General features: G+C 43.3%; 1 protein-coding gene across 3 annotated transcripts in view; it reads right to left on the bottom strand.

The window, feature by feature from the left end:
- Positions 1–6,124: 6,124 nt before the first annotated feature.
- The window catches only part of INSC (INSC spindle orientation adaptor protein), a 110,387-nt gene continuing 91,794 nt past the window's right edge, over positions 6,125–24,717 (bottom strand). For all 3 annotated transcript variants that reach the window (XM_040988936.1, XM_040988938.1, XM_040988937.1), the window contains 5 exons: positions 21,898–22,076; positions 14,624–14,690; positions 13,007–13,162; positions 11,647–11,723; positions 6,125–6,256 (listed from right to left, as the gene is read on the bottom strand). In XM_040988936.1, coding sequence (XP_040844870.1) covers positions 6,128–6,256; positions 11,647–11,723; positions 13,007–13,162; positions 14,624–14,690; positions 21,898–22,076 — 608 coding nt within the window. In that variant the 3' untranslated portion in view covers positions 6,125–6,127. The remainder of the gene's footprint in view (positions 6,257–11,646; positions 11,724–13,006; positions 13,163–14,623; positions 14,691–21,897; positions 22,077–24,717) is intronic.

Genomic DNA, 24,717 nt, shown 5'->3' on the forward strand with positions numbered 1-24,717 from the left:
TTTCATATCTTATACTGTATTTTTTACAAGTAAGACATTAAAAATGTTAATGATCTGTGCTTAAAAACTGAAGAATCTAAAATGTAAGTCCTAAGAGAAAAATTATAATTAAGCCAGAGTGTCTTGCTTTTGAGATCAGACACTGTGTTTGGGCTTAGGAGTACACAAACCAAATAAAATATGTATATCTAGCATAACACTGTGGACCTTTGTTTCAGGCAGTGTTTGATCCAATCCTGTCTACTATTACTAATTAGGCGAACTTGGACAAAAGGCAGAATCCCTCTACACATCAGTATCTCATTTGAAAAAAAAAGGATAAATAATAACTATTTATCAAGAATATTTTGGAAACAGTGTAGGTACTACATTGCACAAAGCGTATTCACAAATGCTCATAATGATGGCAATAGCCATTATTTCTTGGATCCAAATGCTGGGTCTTCCATTCACTTGTTTTGTTATTTTAAGCACATCTCTTTACTCCTAGATACAGGACTTAGAGATGGGCCAAACTGTCTCTAAATTTGCAAGATTCCTGCCACATTGTGGGTCTACATTTATAACACTGTCAAATGAACCAGACAACCACAATGAAGGCAAAGGCAAGACTTGGCCAAATTTAGCAGTAGTCATGCTTTGAGCACTTGCTGTAAGGCATTGCACGAAGCCTCATTCTCACCACAACACTGAGGATTACAGCAATCTTTATCTAATGTAAGCTGATGTAACAGAGCACAGAGAATTGTGTATCTCCCAAGGTCACACACTTGGTGAGTTGTACAACATGGCTTCGAACTGAGATCGTCTACAGTTTTAATAACTATGTTTGGCAGCTTTTCTGAGGAGACTGACTCACAGCTAATGCACCATCTCCAAATCTAACATCAAAGATAACCCCAGCACTTCCCATTTCTATTCTTTCTTAAGCCTAGACCAGCCCCTAATGGTAAGTTTGCTAGAGGATGATGGCTCTACAATGGCCCAGAACCATATCTAACTTCCAGTGAGGATCTAATCCAACATTCCTACTTCCTTCCTAATTCATTTTCGAAAACAAACGGATGTAAGCTCAGTCCCTACATCCATACCAACTATTTGATTTTTCGCAATGCTCACTAACCTCTCCAAGCCTCAATCATCTGTAATGGAAAGTATACATGGGAGTTTTCATAATAGCACTTGACTCATAAAAGTGAGAGTGACACTAAAGAGAGCCAAGATTGGTTCCATGAAGGTGAGCAGAGGGGAACTTCAAATGCAGCCACTGAGCTAAGGAAAGTCCCCTTCAACTCTGTCTGGCTCTGAAGCCCAGGGTAGGATTATCTGCCTCAGGGTCCCTGTTATGATTTCCTTTCTTAGGCTCAGAAGCTGCCTCTCAACATACCCCAAGGCTATTTTAGAATCAGTGTGACTGGGGGTCTCATCAACTGAGGCTGAGTCATGTCATCACGTCACAGCTTTGGGAGGTAGGATGAGACAGCCTCATCCCTTCTACAGATTTAAACCATGAATTCCACCCAGGGCTTGATGTCATCCTTTCATTCATGTTTTCAACTCTATCCTTCAAAAGTTTTACTTTGAGGATTAATATTATTTTTAAAAATTCAACTCTTGGTCCAAGTTTTCCATTTTTTTGTCCAAATTCATTTTCTTCCATCTCCTCTTTTGCTTATTAATAAAAGCTTCCTTTGTGTGTAACACCATCTCTCCATGCTATGAACTTGTGGGTGTTACAATATGACGTTCTCGAAGGAACAGTAATTATTCTGAGGTTTAATATAGCCAGACTACAGATGTGACAAATTTGAAGGTCCTCTGAGGGCAGGATTCTCTCAGAGAGGATCTTAAAATGAAAGCTTACAAGGCATCGTGTATGCCCCAGCACCTGTGAATAGAGCCTGGATTCTCTCGTTTTTAGAGCTTTCCTTTCTATTCTTTATCACAATCTATGTTACAAAATTAGATTTATACTCTCCTTCCCTTAAACAGAAAACCTCAAAGAACATGCAGAAATGTGTTTCCGTTTGATGCATTTTCCTCTGCTTCTCTTCTGAATTCTTCCCCCTTGAAGTCAAAAACTAGTAAAAAAAAAAAAAATCACCCCTTTTCCTTTCATCCCTCTAAACAATGCAATTGTTGATGGCCATTTCTACCACAACTAATGGCTGGCATGGTTGGAGATACGGAGCAAAGGTGAAGAGAGAAAGGGAATGAGCATGCTTTACATTCTCAGTATCTCATTTTGAGGGAAGTAAGGAGATGAAGAGTTTACGAGGGATTCTTGACACATTGCACTTTCCACAATCGAATCTTGGACTCTCTTCCTGGCTCGCTCACTCTGTGGGGAATCAAGTGTCCCAGGACATTCAAGCAGCTTGTGGGAAGGTCTGAATGAAGAGGAATGATGGTCTCCCAGCAGCAATTCCCATCAACTTTCAGGGAGCTGAGTGAGCCACGTTGAAGTGAATCCTTCAGTTCCAGTCAACAGTTTTCAGAGAGATGTGGTTCGTATATCATAAAATACACCCTTTTAACTTATGTAATTCAGTATAATTCAGTGGTTTTAAATATATTCAGAGCTATGCAACACTCACCATTAACTTTTATCTCCTCCCAAAGAAATCCTGTACTCATGGACAGTTACTCTTCATTCCTATTCCCCCAAATATCTGACAACCATTTATCTTGAACCTTCATAAGTGATGACACTGAATATTTTTATGTACTTTTGGACATTTTCATGTCTTCTTCGGAAGAATGCCTATTCAAACATATCTTGACTCGGGCCCGGCGCAGTGGAGCAGTGGTTAAGGTCCTCGCCTTGCATGCCCAGGATCCCATATGGGCACCAGATCTATCCCGGCGGCCCCGCTTCCCTTCCAGCTCCCTGCCTGTGGCCTGGGAAAGCAGTCGAGGACGGCCCAAGGCTTTGGAACCCTGCACCCGCGTGGGAGACCCAGAAGAAGTTTCTGGATCCTGGCTTCAGATCGGCATAGCATTGGCCATTGTGCTCACTTGGGGAGTGAATCATCGGACGGAAGATCTTCCTCTCTGTCTCTCCTCTCTGTATATCTGCCTTTCCAATAAAAAAAAATAATAAAAATAAATCTTAAAAAAAAACATATCTTGACTCTATTTGGGACATTTTGTCTTTTTATTATTATTGTAACTTTAGTATACTTATCAATCCTTTATCAGTTACATGATTGAAATATATTTTCCCCATTCCGTGTGTTAACTTCTCATTTTCTTGTTGATGCTGTTTAAATAAAAAAATTTAATTTTAATAAAGTCCAACTTATCTGTTATTTTGTCATTTGTAGTTAGGTGTCATATTCAAAAATTCATTGCCTAACCTACATCCATGCTGTGTACTTTTAGCCTTTATTCTTAGATATATCATGTACTTCCAATAGTCTCTGTGCATGAAGTAGTGATCCAGCTTGATTCTTTTGATATAGACATACAGTTGGAGGTTTTATGAAAATTCCCAAGTAAAATAGATGCTAGGCTGCTGGTAGGCATAGCTACTGTGACTTTCAGTCTACTGGCTTTCAGCGATACAACATAGCTATAGTAAGGAGTATGGAAACAGCCAAGTTAAAACACAATAAAGCTCACTGTTCCTTCTCACATTGATTCTTTTTCTTGCATAAACACTGCTTAAATTATTTCAAGGCTTTGATTAATTCCCAGAGTTCCAAATAATCTGGTTTTTAAAAGATTTATTTATTTATTTGAAAGTCAGATATACAAAGAGGAGGAGAGATAAAGAGGAAGATCTTCCATCTGATGTTTGACTCCCCAAGCAGCCACAATGGCTGGTGCTGCGCAATCCAAAGCCAGGAGTCAGGAGCCTCTTCTGTGCTCCCACATGGGTGCAGGGTCCCAAAGCTTTGGGCCATCCTCAACTGCTTTCCCAGGTCAAAAGCAGAGAGCTGGATGGGAAGCAGAGTTGCCTGGATTAGAACCAGCACCCATACGGGATCTTGGCACATGCAAGGTGAGGACTTTAGCCACTAGGCTACCAAGCCAGGCCCCAAATAAGCTGATTTTAACAATCTCTGACAGTGTTCTCATTCCTTTTATGGAAGAGAATATTTTGTGAATCTTTAGTCTGGTCTTCTGGAAATACTTCCAACATCTTGATTGAAAACTAATGAGAAATCTTGCCCAGATAAGTAATTCCTGAAAACCTGACCTACAAGAAATGCAAGAACAAATCTGTTGTTTGAAGCCACTACACTTGAGGTTAATGTGTTTTGTTTTGTGAATAATGTAGTATCAGTCGCCACCTTCCAAGTTTTGTGAAGAGAAGTATCCTCTGACATCAAAACCAGAAGCCTTTCAGATTATGGCTTCACCAAGTGCAGATCTCCATGACCTTGAACATTATTCAATAATAGAATGATATAATGAGTTTCACTGAAGGCATACAAACAATAATGGAGGATTATTTTAGAAGGGAGATTGTCAAGGAGTTTAAGGCATAAAGAAAATTAACTCTGAGATGACGATTAAATGATAGCAGAATGATAATGACAACAGCTTATATCACCTCATCAATCTAACTCAGTAAGGTATATCAACCTATTTCCTAAAAGCAAAAGCTTTCTGTAAGAATTCAGAAGACCTTGACTGGAACCCAGCACCTACTGTTTTCATGCTACTTCTGTTTCACTGTCTCAGCTCCAAAACAACTTTTCTGCATTTCTTCATATGTAGAACCAGTAGAACAGCTATCACACCTGGAAGAACTGAATAAATAATATATTGCAATAAATTTTGATGTATAGTCATAGATTAACATATAGAAAGATACAGAACAGGTGTTCAGCAGATGAAAGTATTCTACTAGTGTTTTTATCCCTATCATCCACATCATATTAGGTGATAGGCTATAGACACTATCCTAACATACAGCATAAGGCATGAGAGCAAACACTACAGGAACACGTCTTGTCAGACTCAAATGAGATTCTAGCACTACTTAGGCAAGTGATTTGCTAATATCATCATATACCATGACACATTTGGATATACTGATAATTACATCACTACTAAATAGAATAAATGAAGTATTATATTCTGGCCCAAGACCTGATAACTCATTTAGACTGGTAGTGGGAATTCAAGAAATATTTCCAGAATTATTTAAAGATCACATCACAGTATGATAGCATTGAAACTTTTAGAAGGATTCAGAGTTTTTTTCTAAAGAAAGACAGAAGTGCTGTTTTATAACATCTGCCAATTTCACAAATATACATCATCTCACCAAGGTCAGTTTCAAGCTACCACATAAGGTCACTAAATGTGGAGTTGGTGGAGGGTCAGTATGAGTCAGCACTAGCACACCACGGCTTCCAGGTAACTTTTGAGGAGCAGTCACTCAAGAAATCTCACCTTATGACTCTTACCAGCAGCAGAGAGAGGCTAAAAGAAGCTCAGATGCTGGTGTCTTTGGGAATATTTAAAATATTTAAAAATATTTAAACCTTGTGACTTCTCATTCAGTCACTCTACTGATGTACCTATGAAAACAAGGCAGCTTCCCATGCAATTTTCACAGTTGGAAACATTTCCATGGTATAAAACCTTGGGAAACAAGAATTTAGTTGAAGACATAATCCAATACGAAAATCCAAAGCGCAGTTTTGGACGAGTCTGTTTATTAAAGAACAAACCTTCCTTCTAATATATTCTGTTCAACTATGAAGTTCATTTTACATTTTTGAAAACAGTGAATTCAACTTTTAAAAAATTGGGCATTTAAAATACTCTAGTTCCAAAGTTTTCAAAAATGAGCCAAGGTAAGTGAGCTGAAAAAGCAAGATGAAGTGAAATCACCCATGACATTCTGTCATATAAGCCATTATGCATTTCAACATCTGCAACTGAAAAGCCATAGAAGTCAAAATGTAAAACCAAAAAAATTCCAAGGATCACAGGCTGTTTGAAATCATCCCCGGTCAGTTGCATGTAAAAATAAATTAAATATAAATAAAGAGGTGAAAAAAATAGAGGTGAGGAGAGCTTGTATGTACTCAGGTGTGTCCCCAAATGCATATTCTGAAGGGACATGAGGGTAAAGTGAACATCTTTCATCTTGTGAGATGTGTCGCTACACGAAACTCTCCTCCATGTTGCTGCAGAGTAAGAAGGAATCCACAAGTCGGGGCTGCACTAGCTGCTGGAAGTCAGAGTCCTGCAGGCCTTCAGGGCAGACCCCAGCCAACTGACGCAGAGCAGCCTAGGGAGAAAACACAAGAGGATGGTCAAGCCTTACTCAAGCGCATCTATTTCCTTCTGCTGTCCTGAGAGATGCAGTTCAAGAACAGCGCACTCACCAGATGACTTGAGCTGAGCGTTATCTGGGCCATCTGAAACCACAGTGATCAACCTGATCATAGGTCTCCACGGCGGTTTTATCACACGCTTACCCAGTTTCATTTGCACCTTGGTTACTATGACACATTTCATCAGGAATCCCTTAATGATGGATAATAATAGCCTGGTTATCTCCGCTTTTCAAGTCATCTTCAGAGCCTGGTCATTTCAAAAAATTTTCTATTTTAAAAATCTCTTTCACTGAATGATAGATTCAAGTTCAAGGTACACCCATTTTAAGGATTGTAACTTTCAGAAGCATCAAAGAAATTATATTTTTAGGTTGTAAACTAACGTTAGAACAGCAAGAACTATTCACTGATGTAGAAATTCAGCAAAGCCTCGTGCAAAACAATATGAAAACAAGGAAGAAGACACAGACACTGGGATATTTAATGTCAAGCAGAGGGAGAAATAAGAAAGACAGGGGCAGGCAGCCTGAAACCGATTTCCCAAATGCCCCCGTGACATGAAGTCCACTCTCTTCCCTGGCCAATGCATTCATTCTGTAAGGCTGCACTATTTGCACCTCCCATGTGAAGCCTTCCCTCATTACCCTGAAGCAGAGACAGTTCATCTAGATCCTATATACTCAGAGTGCCTGGGCTGACCTCAAGTTTCTCACACATGAATATAACTGGCATCTGGGTGTTTGTCTCAATCATTAGACTCTGAGCTTGCCAAGGGTAGGAATCCTGTTCTATAATTCATTCTCTCTCTTCCTCCTATGTATAGTAAGCACCACAGTGTTTTACATGGGTTTAATATACATGAACAGCTTAAGATAGAGCAACCTGAAATGGTAAATGTGAGTTATGCACTCTCCAAGGTCTATTTACATGGACTGAAACAATGCATTCTAAGTGTTCCATGAATACTATTTATTTCCCTATTGCTGTACAGGTACACAGCCGGGTAAAAGGCATCCATCACTGGAAATGGAGAGAGTTGGGAGAGTATCTGGAATGGCAGAGGCAGCACAGAAGGAGGCAAGTCAATCCTCACATAATAACTACATACAGTAGTTCATTTAATCCTGACATTATGCTATTCCTCAGAGAGGAAAAAGTGGCTGTCCTCAGAATCACTCAGCAATCTCAGCCCAGGGCCTTCCTACTGCACACACAGGTAATATGTGACAACCTTAGAACACTAAGTTATACTGAGTACAAGGCAGACTTAGAGCTCATTACCTATACATGACAAGTAGCCTGTTGCTGAGAAATCAGGCCAGGAAAGTGAAAACAGAGGGTGATTTGAGCTGATTGATGGAGTCGCAGCTGCTAGCATGTCTGCCAGATCAAGCATAAGAAACACGTGTTTCTGAGCATGTCTGAGACAGTGGTGGCAGGGAGGTGACTTGCCGGAACAGACTCTACCAAGTGTGCCTGCTTCTCCTAGGAGGTAATTTGCTCCAAGGTAAATACAGCACTTTCACCTCCTCTCCAACTGGGAGAAATATCCAATGGGGACAGAACTGGGAATCACTCTCCAGATGTGGATTGGAGTCTCTGGGGCATTTTGCATCAACAAACAGAGGTAAAAATAGAGGGAGAGAGGACAAAAAGAGACAAGAACAGAAAGACAAAACAGGTCCACAGGACAGGAAAATAGCAGCAATACAAAGAAAAGGAGGCAACAGAGAAACAAAACACAAAGGAAATGCTAAACCAGATGAACTTGATAAAGGAAAGATACTAAGCATGAGAGTGTGATGGAGAGAACAGAGAAATTAGTGACAGAGAAAGAGAAACAGCCTTTGCTAGGAGAGGGACAGGAGAGAGGCAGAGCACGGAGTGAAGGCAGAGACAAAAAGGAAGTAGAGGGAGCAACCGGGGATAAAAGATGAGGGAACAACAATAAAAACAAAACAACAAACAGAGAAAGGGGAAAGAAGCAGAAAGTGCTAAGAAAACAGATAACCCCAGGAAGAGGGAAAATAAAATGAAAGCATGAATAAAGAAACAGATCTCTTCTTCCCAGAGCCCTCCAAATGTTAGTGGAATGCAAGCCCCTCATCGGCATAGAGCACCCCCTTCCTCTGCATGCACCATCCTCAAAGGACCCTGCCTCCTTCCAGGCCCTTTCTCAGCCCCTTCTTTTCTGGGAGGGTGAACAACTCATTCTCCCAGAACCTCATTCCCAGACAGCCTGAAAACACCCAAGTATTAAACAAGCTCACAGTCCACTGACAGCTGCTTCATTAAGGAAAAATCAATTCTGTCTGGGAGATGCGATCTGCGGCATCACCTTCCCAGACACGGTGATGATAATGGAAATTTCCACCCTCCACCTCAAGAGAGCCCTTTGAAACAGAAAAGCCAGGGGGCCAGAGTGGGGAGGAGCAGGAAGGGTAGCTTCCAACTCCATCTGCCAGGCAGGGCTCCAAGTGGAAACTACCTCACCAGCTGGGGATAGCACCCAAACACTGGAGTCCTTCTAGAGCCACACCATGGACACCCTCCCTCACTGGCAGCGGGGGTGAGTACACAAGTCTGCCAGTTCTCAAGTGAGACAATATAAAGTCACCAAACTCAACATTCTATGGCAATACAAAGAGCTACACAGGGGTCCTTGTCCTAAGATGGTTTCCAGGATAGAAGTGGGAAGAGTGCAAATCCTTCCCCAGGAGGCAGCATAGCGAGACTAGGGCCATATAAGACCAGAAGAGAAAGGGTGTTGTCCCAAAATCCTAACTGCCAGAGGCAGGCAGGCCTGTGTCTGAACTCTGAGACTCACCCTTACATCGCCCGGAGCATGAATAATACAGGCTGTATCAGACAGGGTAGGATAAATCCCGAGAAGGAAGCCTGGGACCTACAGTGTGCTTGTCATCTTAGCACCACAGACAGCTTCTGGAAAGGTTGAAGTAGGGTGGGCATTCAGATTAGAGGCAGGGCCAAAATAAACAACAGTGTGGAAGATACTTAGCTTGGGGCAAAGGCAGGGCATATTTCAGGCTTGGCCAAAATGGGCATAGCCTGGAAAGCACAGATCTTCAGACCCAAAGCACTGGTTAGGGTCACAACGTCAGGGGCTGAACAAGCGACAGTGGCCTATAGAGAACAGGCAACCATGGTCGCATTTCAGGGAAGTGCTACAACTATAATCTGTCATTTGGAAAATCAACCCGGCAGTCAGCTAGAGGATGGACTGGAGAGGAAGGGGCATCTACTGACTCATTCATAAGAACAAATACACTCCCCCTCCCACCTGGAAGTCATTTTACAGATGACAAACAGAAGCCAACCCCCTGTGAGCTCTCCATTAAGTTAACAGCACAAATGACAACAGTCATAAGCCATCCTATCTAAATAGGACTTTATGGCTTCTAAAGTGTTTTCACTATTCAGACTCAGGATGTCTCTGGCTCCCGAGACTGTGGGGAGAATGGGAGTTGAGGCCATCATTACATGAGTGCCAACTGCTAATTTCCCCCAGTTTTACTTCCAAGATGTGGCAGAATTAAGAGACTGTGAACCTGGCTCAGAAAAGTGCATTTTTATTTTCAATAACCTCGAACTGAAACTTAGAAACAAACAACAAACAAACTTGGCAACAAACAAAAAAAAAGTAGAAATCACATGTTTTTATATCCCATAACAACTTCTGAAAACATCTTCAGGTATCATTTATAGGTGTTGCTAGCCAGGATTACAATGTTTATTAGATTCACTGCTAGATTTTATTTAGTGTGTCAACTGAAAAGCAGATATGAATGTACTAGATGCTGAAACATCCTAATATATTTTGTTTCTTCTTGATTCTACATATTTTATTTTATGCATTGAACACATTATTTTGGGATGAGCACTCAACAAAACTGTCAAGATGCCACCGGGGACACCTGCAGTGCACAAAGGAGTGTGTGGGTTCAAGTCCTGGGTTCCACTTCTGATCCGGCTTCCTGCTAATTATATTCTGTGAGTTAGTAGGTAATGTCTCAACGTAGCTGGGTTCCCGTCACCCATGTGGGACACAGCTCTTGGCTCCTGGTTTTGGCCTGGCCTACTCTGGCCTACTCTGGCCTACTGTAGGCATGTGGAGGGTGAACGAGCAGATGGAAAACTTTTGTCTCTACCCCTCCTCATCCATCTTTCAAATAAAATAAAAAATAAATCTTTAAAGTGCTCTAAAAGGGGTCCATAAGCTTCAGCAGACTGCCAAAAGTACAGAGTGCAGAGTGCAGAGTGCTTGTGTGTCCCGGAACAAAAGCCTTAGGAGAGCTGACATCGTTGTCTCCTCCCGCCCCAAACCCCAACTGCGTCCACAGAGCTTACAATAGCCAACAGCATATCCAGTAAATATTTACTGAATGAAATAGCATTTAGTGACTGCCCCAATACCACACAGCTCAGCAGTGCTAAGACCAATGCAGGGCTATCTGACTACATTGTCCTGCTACTTCTGTATCTGCACAACACAGCAGGACCTCCCAGAAACGAGAAGCAGAGTAAAACCTTGAGTAAGGAGATAACTGAAACAGCGCAGAGGAGCTTTAACTTCCTAAGTGGCTCCTCCTTCGTGCTCCTGAGGACCAATCATCTGACACTCTTCTGAAAGCTCAATCGCTGTGACGACACAATGGCTTCCAAGTTACTCCAGGAAAGCGGAGAGGAGTGACAACCATGTGCCCCCACCTGGTACTGTTGAATCTTTCATGGTATCCTCAGCATCAAGTAGCTGACTAGGCAGTTGCCAGGGCATTTGGATTCAAGGTGAAGATCTTGGTAGCTGGCTGAGTAATCCCTCTATCCGGTAGTGTTCCCGCCCTTTCCATCCCACAAAGGAGGAAGAAGTTCTAATACTGGAAGATCCCAGGAAAGGGGTTTTCTCCAGGGGTGAAAGGAGACTTTTCTCAGCATGTCCTCCTTGCAGGGGACTTCCATGTGCCAGCACCCCTCTTCTGACAGTGCCATCACGTCAGCACCACCACCTAGCATTTCAGCCACCTGCTGCTCGGTTTTGATCTGCTGTTAGGGTCTTCCAGAACCTTAAATCTTGCGACTACTAAAACTGTGGTAATAGGACAGAGCCCAGTTTCTTAGGCCCTGTCTTTCACAAATACAATCTCACACAATTTTCATCAAAATTTTATGAATTAAATGCAACAAGGGTGATACATTATCACCATTTTGAAGAGAAGAACTGAAACCAACAGAGGCTTTTGTGGCTCACCCAGCATATGCAGGTCTCCTAGCCATCTCTCTGCATTCCCACAGACCTAGGCCACAGCTGTGGGAAGAAACTTACCAGGCAGGCCACCAGCACGGCATCACTGCTATTCCTCTCTGATGGGGATCTGCAGAGCTCGATGAGACGGGACATGCCTGCAAAATCCAGGGAGAGATTGATGCCTGTGATGCGAGGACCTGGCCTGACATGGAAGTGTTGACCCCTCCCTATGGAGCCCGATCTGCTGAGGAAGGGGAATGAACTCACTCAGAGGAGTCTGTGGCAATTTTCTGCTAATCAGTTGCAGTGGCAAAGCACACAACCCACAAGTGCAACCTGCAGCAACTCAGCAGACTCAGTTAAAGCAGTGGCCCAGGGACTGCCCATCTGTCCTGTCTGAAGACTTCCGACTTTACCTATGCTGTGCATGACCTTTATGTCCTTCTGGAAGGGACTTCTGAGCCAAATAGTACATTTGCCACAACTGCATATTTCAGGCAAAAAGTGTTGTGGTTAAGATTGTGGAAAACCACAGATTTTATGAATGTTTCCCAGAGAATTACTAAGGTAAGTTAAATAAGTGATTTTTTCAATATACATTTAACTGTTGGTTAAGAAAACGTAAGATAGTAGCAGAAGTTACACAGACAGGGGCTGCATGTTTATCCTGCATCCAGTCTCAATAAAGCAGGAACCCTTTGTTGCCCTGGGCCACCTGCTAGTATCCATGGTACTTCACTATGTGCCTTTCCCTGCTTCTACTTACAGTGCCTTCCTCGGCGTTCACGCCAGAATGACTCCCACTGGCCCTTCAAGCCACAGCTTGGAAGCTTACTTCATGAGTAAAACCCCTTGCTTCATGGAGATAAACATGGGCTCCTTCTCCTGGCTGCCTAATTTGCATTGGACACTCAGAGTGTTGCTCCTGTACCCAGCTGCAGATAGTTCTCACATCTCTTATCCCCAGAGGGTTGAGAGTCTCTGGTCAGAACAATATGATCATCAGTGTTTCCTGTCAGGAGAGAACTTAGCATAGGGTGAGCGATCTGTAAATACCTGGTAGGCAAATAAGTGACTAACTAAATGATAGAGTGATATGCTGAATGACTTAATAAATGAATGCATAGGTGAAGAAATGAAGTAATGAATCAACAAAAGGACAAGTTAGTGATCAAATGAGGCAATGGATGAGGAAACAACTCATTGAGTAGACAGATGAATGAATATCTGCATGGAAGCACAGGCTTCCGGTTAACAGTCATTGTCCAACTCACACAGTCCTCTCCAGGGCCTCCGTCCCTCCAGGCACTGCCCCCTGAGCCTCCTCTGTCAGCAGTCCAGCCAGCCTCTGGGCACAGCCATGGCTGCTACCATGAAATCAGGGGCAGCTCTCCTCATCCACCTCACCCCAGCCACAGCCACTGCCACCACCACTCACAGTTGAGACGCACAGCCTCCCGGGCCACATCTGGATCTCTGCTGAGCCGGGCCAGGGTCACTGCTGCTTTCTGCTGCACTCGCTCACAGGCCGCTACCTCGGCAGGGGTCCCAGACCTTGGCTTTTCAGACAGCATGCCCATGATGAGCTGAACCCCTAGACAAGAAGCAGTGAACACTTGGTAACCACAGGCTGCAGGCAGACGGATGGCTGCAGGGTTCAAACACAAACTGTCAGATGACTTGGATGGTATCAATCACAGAGACCAAGGAACCTCTTCTTTTCCCTAATTTCATGTGGCATGTCACCATACTTGGAAGGGATATCAGAGCACATATTTGTTTTTCCCAATGCTATGATAGCTTCTGCTGAATGCTTGGCACTGTGCTAAATGCACAGTTCATGCACGGTGCTCTGAAAGCTCCTGGGAGCCTCATGAACTAGTCCTACTAGGATTCCCTTCAAGGGCCAGAGACAAGTAGAGTGCCTTGCATACAGACATTTAGTAACTGGGAGAACAGATATGGAACTCAGGTAGCTGGTTGCTCCCCATCACCTTTTTGATATCTGATGTTGTAACTGTTAACTGAGTCAACCAGCAGTACTTCATAAACAACAAACCCTGTACAGCGCCAGTCATTCCCATCTCCAATTCACAGATCCATGGAGACACACTCTCACCGACCACTTGAACTTGACACCGACAGAACAGTGCACAAGTGATCCCTCTCAGCCTCTTGGCCTCAGCTGGCTCAGCAAAGTTTCTCATTATTAACTCAATCACACAAAATTAGCACAAAATTATGTCTTTCAATTAGACATGGAGTGATGGGGGAAGGGCAAGCATACATCTGTTAAAGACAGCCGGGCAAGCTGGGTTTCACCAGAGCAAACGCAGCGGTAGAGGCTCCCAGCTCACTCAGCCTCATTAGCATCTCTGGTTTCCAACCAGCTGATAATTGTTGCTTTATTATCCTGTCACAGGTAGCCCTCACTGCTCCCTGCTTCCAGCTGCAAGGCAGCAGTCTTGTTTTCCAGCATAAGTAGCTTAGACCAGCTTCCAGGGCAAGGAAACCCGGCCTCACCTCTGCTGGACATAATCAGTACAGATGGGATCAAGGGAGCAAGTGGAGGAAGAGACACTCTCATTGAGGACTCACGGCATTCAGATTACCATGACCGGAGACCCACCCTCACCGCTTCCCAGACATTTCAGGCTTCTGGTAGGGTTAAGCCCAGTAAGATGGGAATGATTTAAGATTGGAATGTATTCCCTTTTAAGAACAGATGCTTACTTTGGGATCACAGTGACACAAATGCTTTTTCCTCACCATCCCAGCCTACCTTACCCTCTCCCTGATTTCCTCTCCCTGGGGTACTATCACCATCTGACACTCTTTATCTTTTTGTTCATTGTCTCTCAGTAGATTTTAAGCTGCAGGAAAGCAAGCAAATATTCATGTATTGGTCCAGTTGCACACAAACATATGCTAGCGCAAATGTGGAGACACACATACACATTTACACATCTCTGTATTGACATCTACACAAGCATGAAGGCACCTGGCTCTGTTCACCCAATTGACCCATTAAGCATGCACATTGCTGCACACATACCATTCTCCTGGATGATGTCGGAGGCACACTGCTCAAGGACGGACATATTGGCCAAGATGGTCACAATCTAGAAGAGAAAGTGGTGAAAACTAAACACCAGCTACAAATGGTGCTCTCCACATAGGTCAGTCAGGGGCTGCAAAGATTCCCTTCATCCTGTAACTCCTTACTGTCCATATAGCCAGCCCTTTTCATGGCATTTTCTTCCCTCTTCTTGGACCCCTCTTCTTAGACTATTTTCCCAGTGACTGATGTCCACTAATCAGCATGTGGCCTTAAGATGTCCCTCAAGGGCCCCAGGATCCAACTCTGTGGTGCTGGCTAGTCTTTGTGATGGCAGGTGCCTGCCCTGGTTTAGGTTATCCCTTCTCCACTTCTCCCTGATGTTGACCCTCACCTACTTTCAACTTGAAATGAAGTGAAGGTCAAAGCAGAGCACGACACCCCCAGCATCAGATGTTGCATGGAATCTGACAGGAGAGTTCATGCTCGGCTCTACTTGGCTAGTTTGTGGTCAGAAAGCCTTGTATATCAGTCCTCATGGAAGGGTTCTGCCTGTAGGAAATGGACACCGGCAGAAGGTGGAGAGGGAACCATACTTAAAAGCCTATAGGTTGCAATACATTTTCCTTGCATGTCCTGGCATATCCAAGAGAACACCAGGGACTCAACCCACAATTAGATTAAGAAGCCAAGAATTGACCTATTCCAGGGACCCCAAAACATCTCTGGAATACATTAGAAATATAGTGTCTATTTGCTCTTTTGCCACTCACGACATTACTCCTGGCATAACCAACAAACTGAAAATTCACCTACTTTCAGGAAGCAGACAGCACTCCAGGGTGATAGTTAAATAAATAAGTGAAATTAAAGACTCTTCTCACAGATGTCTCTCTCCTTTTTTAAAGATTTGTTTCATTCATTGAAAGCCAAAGTGACAGAAAGAGGGAAAGACAAAGAGATTTTTGCATCCACTGGTTTATTCTCCAAACAGCTGCAACAGCCATGGCTAGGCCAGACTGAATACAGGATCTTTGTACTCCCACCTGAGTGGCAAGGATTCCAGCACTTGAGCCATCTTTCACTGCTTTCCCAGGCTTGTTCCCAAGGAGCTGGAACAGTAGTAGAGTAGCCAGGACTCAAACTAGCACTCTGACATGGGAATGTCAGAGTTGCAAACAATGGCTTAACTTGCTGAGCCACAGACCAAATAGATGTTCTCTCTCAAAATGTTTTCTTCAGAGTATTGGGCAGAATATTAGCCCAGGCAGTGGTCCCATCTCTAGAATGGTGATTCTGTAGTCTTTTGAAGATAATCTAGGCAACAATTCTAAAACTGGGTAATAACATGGAGCTGTGTCTGAACCAAAAAGAGAGGAGTGAGAAACATAGCCCCCAAACGCCATGTTCCTAAGAGGCATAAAGTGCAGAATCTTCAGGAGAGAAGAAATAAGCCAAGTTCATGTCAAGTTAGAGTTCATTTGTTTTCTCTGGGCTGTTAGTAGCAGCAAGGAGCACAGCCTCTGTTTCCAAGACACAGGAGCGGCTGCACCCTAGCTCTCATCAGCCTGGCCTCTCTCAGCAAAGCACATGCTTGGCATCCAGGCTCATTGAGGGAGAGAGAAACGAAGGAGGGTAGGAGGGAGTGAAGGAGGGAAAGAGAAAGAAAAAGAGAAAGGGAAAGGAAAGGAAAGGAAAGGGAAAGGGAAGGGAAGGGAAGGGAAGGGAAGGGAAGGAAAGGAAGGTAGCATTTGTCTGCAGCAAGGGGTTCATTATACGGAAATTATTAGCTGTGTCACAGGCACAGGTAGGTCTTTGTGTCAGACTAATTTAGATCCTGTTAATGAAAATTACTTCCTCTTTACAGAGCCTGTACCCCATGTGGTTTTCTGAGGTGTAGATAAAGTATTCAATTAAGCACCATTTGAATAAATGCCAATTACGATCTGTGTGGGGTCCCCTTTCTGCCACATCCTCATGTGTACCCTGATGTGGAGGGGAAAGAGGGCAATGCCTCCTCTCATGCATGGCTGGGAGTTTAAAGGCAACTGGTTTACCTGACAACATGCAAGGGAGCCACAGTTTGAGAGAAAAATGAGCAGCAGTCAGGCAAGCAGCTTTCTCTGGCCCAGGTTAATTCAGTCCTGGCTACTGGCATCAATGAAGTCCTGCTTCTAAATGAAAAGGCCCTGTTCTCCCTGCAGTGACTTGGTGAACACAGAGGCCCTAGATCAGAGACAGTGCAGTGCCTTGGCTAGTCACACTGATCAGCCTCAGTTCAAGTTCAGCCTTTCTTCACTTACTGTCAGCATGACTTGGCCATATTATCTACCTTCTGTGTCTTGGTTAATGAAAGTGTCTCAATTCCCAGTACATAACAAAATTCCACAAGCTAAAAGACTTAAAGCCACACATTTTATCATTTTGCGATATGGGGGATCCTAATGGGTCCTAAACAGGTCCTAAATGGGTCATAGGGAACTGAAATTAAGCTATTAATAGATCCACATTCTTCCTGGATAATCTGACTTCTAGAGGTTACGCACACTCCTTAGCACTTACCTCTGCCTCACGCTCACATGGCTTCTTTAATTGCATCTTGCTCTCCTGACACTTATTCTTCTGCCTCCCTCTTCTAAGAATGTTGGTGATTACCTGGGGCTCATCTGGATAATATTCTCATCTCAAGGTCCCTAACATAATCACAATGTGTCAAACCTCTTTTGACACACAAGGTAATTGACCCACAGGTTTGGTTGAGTAGGATATGGCATGGGGCAGGGAGCACTACTTGGATTTATTATAGATGACAGAAACAAGGATTGCTTTAAAAATTCAATGATTGACTCTCTTAGCTCTCAGAATCTGTGCTGAAATGAAAAGAACATAATTTGCCTCAGGAAGAAAAACCTGGAAGGACATAGGCCCTGAAGAGTCTTGCCAACTTGCACTAACCAATATAACACAGCGGGCCAGGCACTGGCGTGGCCCAGATGTGCTGCTTAGCTGGAATCACTCCCAAGGAGAGGAAAGATCTTAGAGCAGGAGCAGCCCTTCTGAGTAAACACTACCTTTAGGGGCACCTTGAAAGCCCTTTTCCTTTGTCCTCTAAAGGACTTGGGAAAACTCAGACAAATAAAAAAATGGATCCAGGATAGCAGGGTAAGCTACCTTCTGTCCCAGTATGCCATTACTTCAAGGATAAAAATCTGTGAGGGACAGGAGGTTGGTAAAGCCTTTTGATACCAGCACATGTAGAGGAAAAGGCTGGCCCTTACAGGCCAGAGCGGGTGTTCTGGAAACACCTGTCCACAGACCACTGTGAAGACATGGCTCAGACTCACCTCACCCCCTTGGCAGGCCCTCAGTGGTCAGTCAACTTCACATCCAACTCTGCTTATATTCCTTTTCATGTGTTATGTAGGACACTATTACTGCACCAGATGAGAGGTCTGTGAAGAATGCCCTTGGACATCCCAATAGAGGCAGGTGCTCTTATCCGACAGAACTTACTACACAGAAAATTTGATATACAGTTAATGCAAAGCTTTGATTACTTCCATATAGGTTAGGAATTAGGGCAAACAGCAACTCAAATTAATGTACTTAGAATTATTCTTTAACTGCCAGATAGAATATTTTTTAAAGTTTTATTTATATTTTATTGGAAAGGCAGATCTACAGAGAGAAGGAGGGTCAAAGAAAGATCTTCCATCCACTGGTTCACTCCCCAAGTGAATGCAAAGGCTGGAACTGAGCCAGTTTGAAACTAGGAGCTAGGAGCCTCTTCCAAATCTCCCATGTAGGACCAGAGTCCCAAGGCTTTGGGCCATCCTCTACTGCTTTCCCAGGCCACAAGCAGGGAGCTGGATGGGAAGCAGAGCAGCCAAGACATGTACTGGTGCACATATGGGAACCTGGCAATTGAAAGGGGAATATTATCCAATCGAGCCATTGTACTGGGCCCCAGACGGAATATTTAGATTTCTATTATCACTGTGTTAATTATGATTAACAATATCAACCATGGCATTCACTACAGCAGTTTCTACTCTTTTCTTACATGTCATCATTGACATATGTGACATGTCAAACTGAATATTTTAGTAAGCCTAGATTTCAAAAATTTGCACCAAAACATATTTTAGTTCCCTTTTCTATTAATTCTTTGACATATCCATGTATATGCTTGACAAAGCCTTATAAATCATAAAGGGCTTTTGAGATGTCAGTGAAAATTACAAACCCAAGTTACTGGCATTCATGATAAGTGAATTCCTGCTAAAAATGGTAACCACAGTGAGTCTTCAAAATGCTACAAAGTCTACTTAACCTAAAATGCTAGACAGGGTAGGCATGTTACAATTGTTAGCATATTAGTTGGGATGCCCATGTCCTGTATCAGAGTTCCTAGGTTCAGTCTCAGTCCCGCCACTTCGCATCCAGCTTCCAGCAATGCATACTCTGGAAGGCACCAGGAGATGGCTTGAGTATTTGGGTACCTGATTGCATATAGGAGACTGGACTAAGCTCCAGGCTCCTGGCTTTGGCTCAGCTCAGCTCAGGCTGTTTTAGGAATTTTAAAACTGGACAAATGGATAGAAGACTTGTGTCTCCCTGCTTTTCAAATGAATTGAAGTAAATAGATTTAAATTTTAAAATAAGCAAAACACAAAATGATGTATTTCTATCAGAAATGTATATCAGCATCCTCTGTGAAAACAATTTCTGAAGGTCACTGAAAGGTATCCTAAGTGACCATTCAAAATGCTTTTTAGTATGTTCTTCATGTTGAGCACATCCACCTACAGCCCTCAACTCTGTCCTCTGGATTGGAAAAGGGAACAGATAAACACAAGATCCATGTTTCCCTAACCACAATCCAAACACCAAGGGTTGATACAGGATAGGAATGAGCAGTTAGCTCAAGTTGAACAAACAAAGTGTAATGGCTCTTGTTGAGATGACCAAACAGAGGTGGACAAAGTCTACATTCAAGGCCAAGAGCAGAGTTGGCAGAGTTGGCAGATTCATTACTGGAAGCCTCATGGGACATTTACTCTCTTAAGTATTTGAGGGGGCAGTGAGCACTTCAGAACCCAATTCATCTTTTTTGTCTTCCCTCTAGTCAACTGCATCCTCCTCCTGCTGGTACAGGAAAGAGCCATTTGTTTCATTAATGGGTACTCTCTCACTAGCTAAGTGGTTGCTCAGAGCCAGGGCAGAAGGTGAAGCCATCTTGAGGACAGCAGGAGACGTGTCTCGCTTAGATGGGGGCAGGAACAGCTTCCCACTCAGGCTGCAGGCTTCTCATCTGGAGTTGGTCACATGCTCCCCATGTTCTGAGCTCCCTCTTTCCTGGGAATCAGTGAAGCTTCCAGAGAAGGCCAGCTATGCCTAGTGATCAGAAAGGGTCTCTGCACAGAGCCACAGGATGGCTGAGCTGAAAGAGGCTTGACCAGTTGCACAGATAAAGCAGCAGTATGAAGGTTCCCACTCAGGGCTCTGTGTTACACAAAGGCTAACACCAGGGCTAACCTTGACAGTAGCTTCCACTGATTTAATAGTTTCTATGCACTAGGATCTGTGCCAAGGATTTATACTCATTAGCTTCTTTAATTATTACTTCAGATTTGTAAACTACATGTTCTTCTTTGGAGCAAAAGTTTTAAAAACTAATAATATTCACCACTCATGTAAAACTTAGTAGGGACTAAGCACTGTTTCAGGCCATTACAGCTATTTTCTCACCAAACCCTCACCACAACCCTATAAGGTAGGCATTCTTGTCCCCATTAGTAGATGAGAAAACCAACACCTAAGATGCTGTGACCTGCCCAAAGTCACTCCATCAGTAAGTGCCCCAGCAGAATCAATGCCCAGTTGTCTTGCTCCCACAGCACACTGCATCTTTCACTTAACTTCAAACACAGCAGCAGATGAGAATCAAAGGTCAAGGTCCAAGTCAGATCAAGCTTTAAATGTTAGCTAGCTATTTGGCAATCACATTGCTTGGCCTCCTCATTGCGTATAGCTAATTTATAATTAGGGCAAATACCACAACATCACAGTATTACTGGAACCCTCTTATACTTAGAAATGTTTCTCTGAATTGCAGATTCTGGGGTCGGCTGCCCTTTCACAAGAAGCAACAGAAGAAATGTCACTCCACCTCATCCCTTTCACGAAGCAAGCAGGCATTTAGGGAACTAGGCCAGGGTGCCAGCTCCAGGCAGAAGTCCTAAGTCCTAAGAAAGTCTAGGGTAATACAGAATGCAGACCATGCTCTTACAAAGAAAACTGCCCATGAAATATCGCTAGACAATAGTGTACTGTGAGATAGGGGCCCTAGAAAAAGAGGCAAATCTGGAGAGTGGGGGCCAACGGGGTAGGCCTTCCTTGAGAGGCTCCAAGAGGAGTTGGAACGCAAAGCTGTGGCAGCTTCAACTAAACAATAAGGCAAAGAGAAACAGGTGGTAGTTGAAACTGAAACTGTGGCAGAAATCAGGTACCTTGGGGATTGGCAAGAACCTGGTGAAACTGGCAGCTGTAACAACCAGCTGACTTATGCTGGATGGTGGTGGTGTGTGTGTGTGTACATATCCTTTGGGGTTGGGGGAAATAGCCTCAAGAATGGCCAAGGGTGGGATTGGATAAAAATCTAGAATATCAGAGAACAAAAGGTTTGAATACTCCTTATCATGAAAAGCTTTTCAAACCCTTTTCATAGGAAAATCTCCCCACCACCATCCAAACAAAACCAACATACTTTGTTTGGAGCTCAAATATATACTTATACAACTTAGTAGGGATTATATACATATAAATGACTGATTGATTCAGAGGCTGAGGCCTCTTTGCTGCAAGCCCCTGATTTTATGGAGGCAGACTGAGAAGCAATTCACTGTAGAGAACAGTGTTAGACAGGTGCTGACATGATTGGAACACAAAGCTTCAGAGGAAATTCAGAACCTTCCCAAATGTTTCTTCCTCCTAAAGTACACAGCCTGAGTAGAGATAAAGAAAGGCCCTTGTGTAGTTGGGATGGGCAAGGACATTGGGAACTCAGAAAAGGGCTTCACAGCCAACAGGGGCTGTTGATAACGCATTCCACTACTTGCCTAAAGAATGTAACGGCCACGTGTCAAGAAAAAGTGGCACCACCTGCCACTGGACCATGCTGTCCTCCCTTTACCAGAACTCGAATCCTGCCCTTCAGGCTTGGTCTCTATGAACACAGGCCCTGGCCTGGGCCCTCCGGAGCATCTCACCTGGTCCCGAGTATAAGGTGTATCCACTCTCTGCTTGTCGCTGCAGGCTTCCAGGAGGACGCGGATGGCATTCAGCTGTAAGAGCATCTCACAGGCCATGGTGTCAAAGAAGGTGATGTTGGCAAGGGCCGCAGAGGCCAGCAGGAAGACTTCCCCAGAAGAGGCCTCTTGGCACAGTTCTGGATGGCAAAGAGGACGAAAACAGTTTCAGTGCCAAGTGCTTCAGATAATAACCTCAATTGGTTCCCACAACAGCTATGGTGGACCATTGGGGCATGCAATAATAACACTGGTTTTATAGTTGGTAAAAATGATTACTGCAGAGGGTAAGGTGTCTGTCTGTATGGGTGGCAGATCTTGGATTAGAAACCAGTGTGCCTCCTATTCTTTCTGTCACCAACTGTGTCTCAGGTACTGCTAGTGGCATGGTGAACAAAAACAGAACATCTTTGCCCCCATCAAGCTTATACCCTAATATCAGCCAAGAGAAAAAGAAATTTGAAAGAAATTTGTAGAAATAATTTCAAGTTCTGATTAATATGAGGAGGAAAATAAAGAAGCACTAGGACAAACAGTAACCAGGTATCAAAAAAGGTATATAACGAATGGGCCACTAAGAATGTGAATTTACAGTTGAGTCCTCAAAAGGAGAAAGAAGTTAGTTGGAGAAATATTTGGGGGGGAGAAGATACTCTCAACCAAAGGCTCAGCATGTGCAAAGGCTGTGGGGCAGGAAAGACCTTGTCCATTCGTGTCTCCAGTAATGTACACTAGACTGCTACAAATATACCTTAAGGAAGAGGCTAAAGGTAAAATAAAAATAAACTTGTCCTCTCTAGCTGTCATTAGCAAAGCTTCAGTACTTCCTTTTGGTCCCAACATAAGGCTTATCCAGCTACAATGCCAGGCTCTTTCTCCCTAATGCCAGTGCGGATAGCCAAGATCTGTAACCAAATTTTCACACTGGAATTTTCCCATCTGAGTTTATACTATGATGAGAAGTCCCATCCCTCTCTCCTAACACACTGCCCTACAGGCTCCACCATGGATGGACTCCACAGCACAGGAAGAGGCATAAAGGGCTCCGCACATGGTGCTACTCATCCCCTCCACCTGACTTCTGATACTTGGCTCCAACTTAAAGAAAAATTAAGGCATTTCTTGAGACCAAGATCTTTCCTGTTTGAAACATCTCTACCAAAACCACTAAAGGAGAGGCCATAGTTCAGGAGAATAGCCCCAGAGAGAGAAATAAGTTTAGGAGACACGGGTATGTTCCATCCTTGCCCCCAGTTCTTGACTCCAGCCATAGTGTCAAGATCTGGCAATTAGTACCTCCCAGTATCTTCTAGTGAATGCAGTTACTGGTCCCTGCCTAAACAGAGATGGATAGTGACCTGCAATGTGAACCAGGACACTAGAGTCTGAGCAAAAAGTACAAGGTTGTTGTCTCAATTTACAGACATGGAAGCTGAGTCTCAGACAATATAACAGCAGTTGAAGTTACCATTTATAGGAGTTTACTCCCTGCAAGGTGCTGCTATGTATTTTAATCTCATGAAGTTATTCAATCTTTATATTCTTATCATAATCTTATAAGTGAAGGAAATGAGAAATCAGATGGTATGTAACTTGGCCAAGGTCTTGTGAACAATAAAGTAATTGTTGGGGCTATGACACCAAAGTCCTCATTCATCCTACACACCAGGTTGCTCCATGTCAACCCCACACTGAATCACTGACTCAATCTCAGCTCCTAAAGACCTAGATTCTAATTTTGCTAGAAGGGAAAGCTTATCTTTGGGCAAGACTGTTCTTCACAATCCACTCTTGATCTAACCACCCAGGAATAGGACAACAGAGTGGCCAAAAAATTAAGGACTCCATGATTCCCTTCATGTAAAACTCCATCTTCTGGCTATTAGGAAGTCACTCGGGCTATTCAACCCCTCCCAGGTCATCTCCTTACAACCAAGTAGGGCTGAGACTACAGAATCCACTGGCCTAGTTTGCTGTAAGATTTCTTTTAGGTCCAAACTCTTTCTCTCATTCTCATACAGTTGCTGTTGCTGCCGACATAGCAATTATTAACACACCATCTAAGTGCCTTTTAATTTTGCTGCCCATTTATTTGAACTACAGTCTGAGTCACCTGGGATGTGTTAGGGAGATTAAATGGATGATTCTAGTGACTCATTTATAAATGTTTCCAGGGAATGGCAAGAAACTGGAGGACTATTTCCCACCAAAGAACAGAGATCTGGATTTCCGCCCAGAAGATATATTCCATTTGCTGCATTTCAGAGTGGACTCTACAATGTATCTTCATCAGAATGAAATACATAGGAGAACCACTCTTCCCCAGGGGAAAATCCAGCCTGGCTGGGCAAAGAAGGAGGGATGTACATGTGACAAGAGTGCAAGGTCACTTGGACTGTATTATGCTGAGGTTCATTTATTTGAATTTTTATTTGATTATGTTTGTAAATTGAGTTATTTCCTATAACTTTAACATTTGTGTCTTACCTTTAGAATGTAGGCATTTCCTGCCTGCCACAATCAAATGGGTTGAACAGCAACTATTTCTTTTACGTGCTTTTCAATTCCATATAGAACCTGAACACCCTTATTTTCTTCTTCCATCTGGCTCAAATCATTTATTTTTCTTATTGGTCTCTGGCTGCTGTTTGAGCGTGAGACTCTCCTCTTAGAGTGGACATCGATCTTTTTGATCTCTTGAGCTCCCTCCAACCATGGCTTTCAATAATTGATTTTCATGTTTTCTCAATTTAAAACAAATGTAAGGTTGACAAATGGAGT

Source organism: Ochotona curzoniae, unplaced genomic scaffold (genome assembly GCF_017591425.1).
Source record: "Ochotona curzoniae isolate NIBS_2020 unplaced genomic scaffold, NIBS_Ocur_1.0 contig_517, whole genome shotgun sequence".
Lineage (NCBI taxonomy): Eukaryota > Metazoa > Chordata > Mammalia > Lagomorpha > Ochotonidae > Ochotona > Ochotona curzoniae.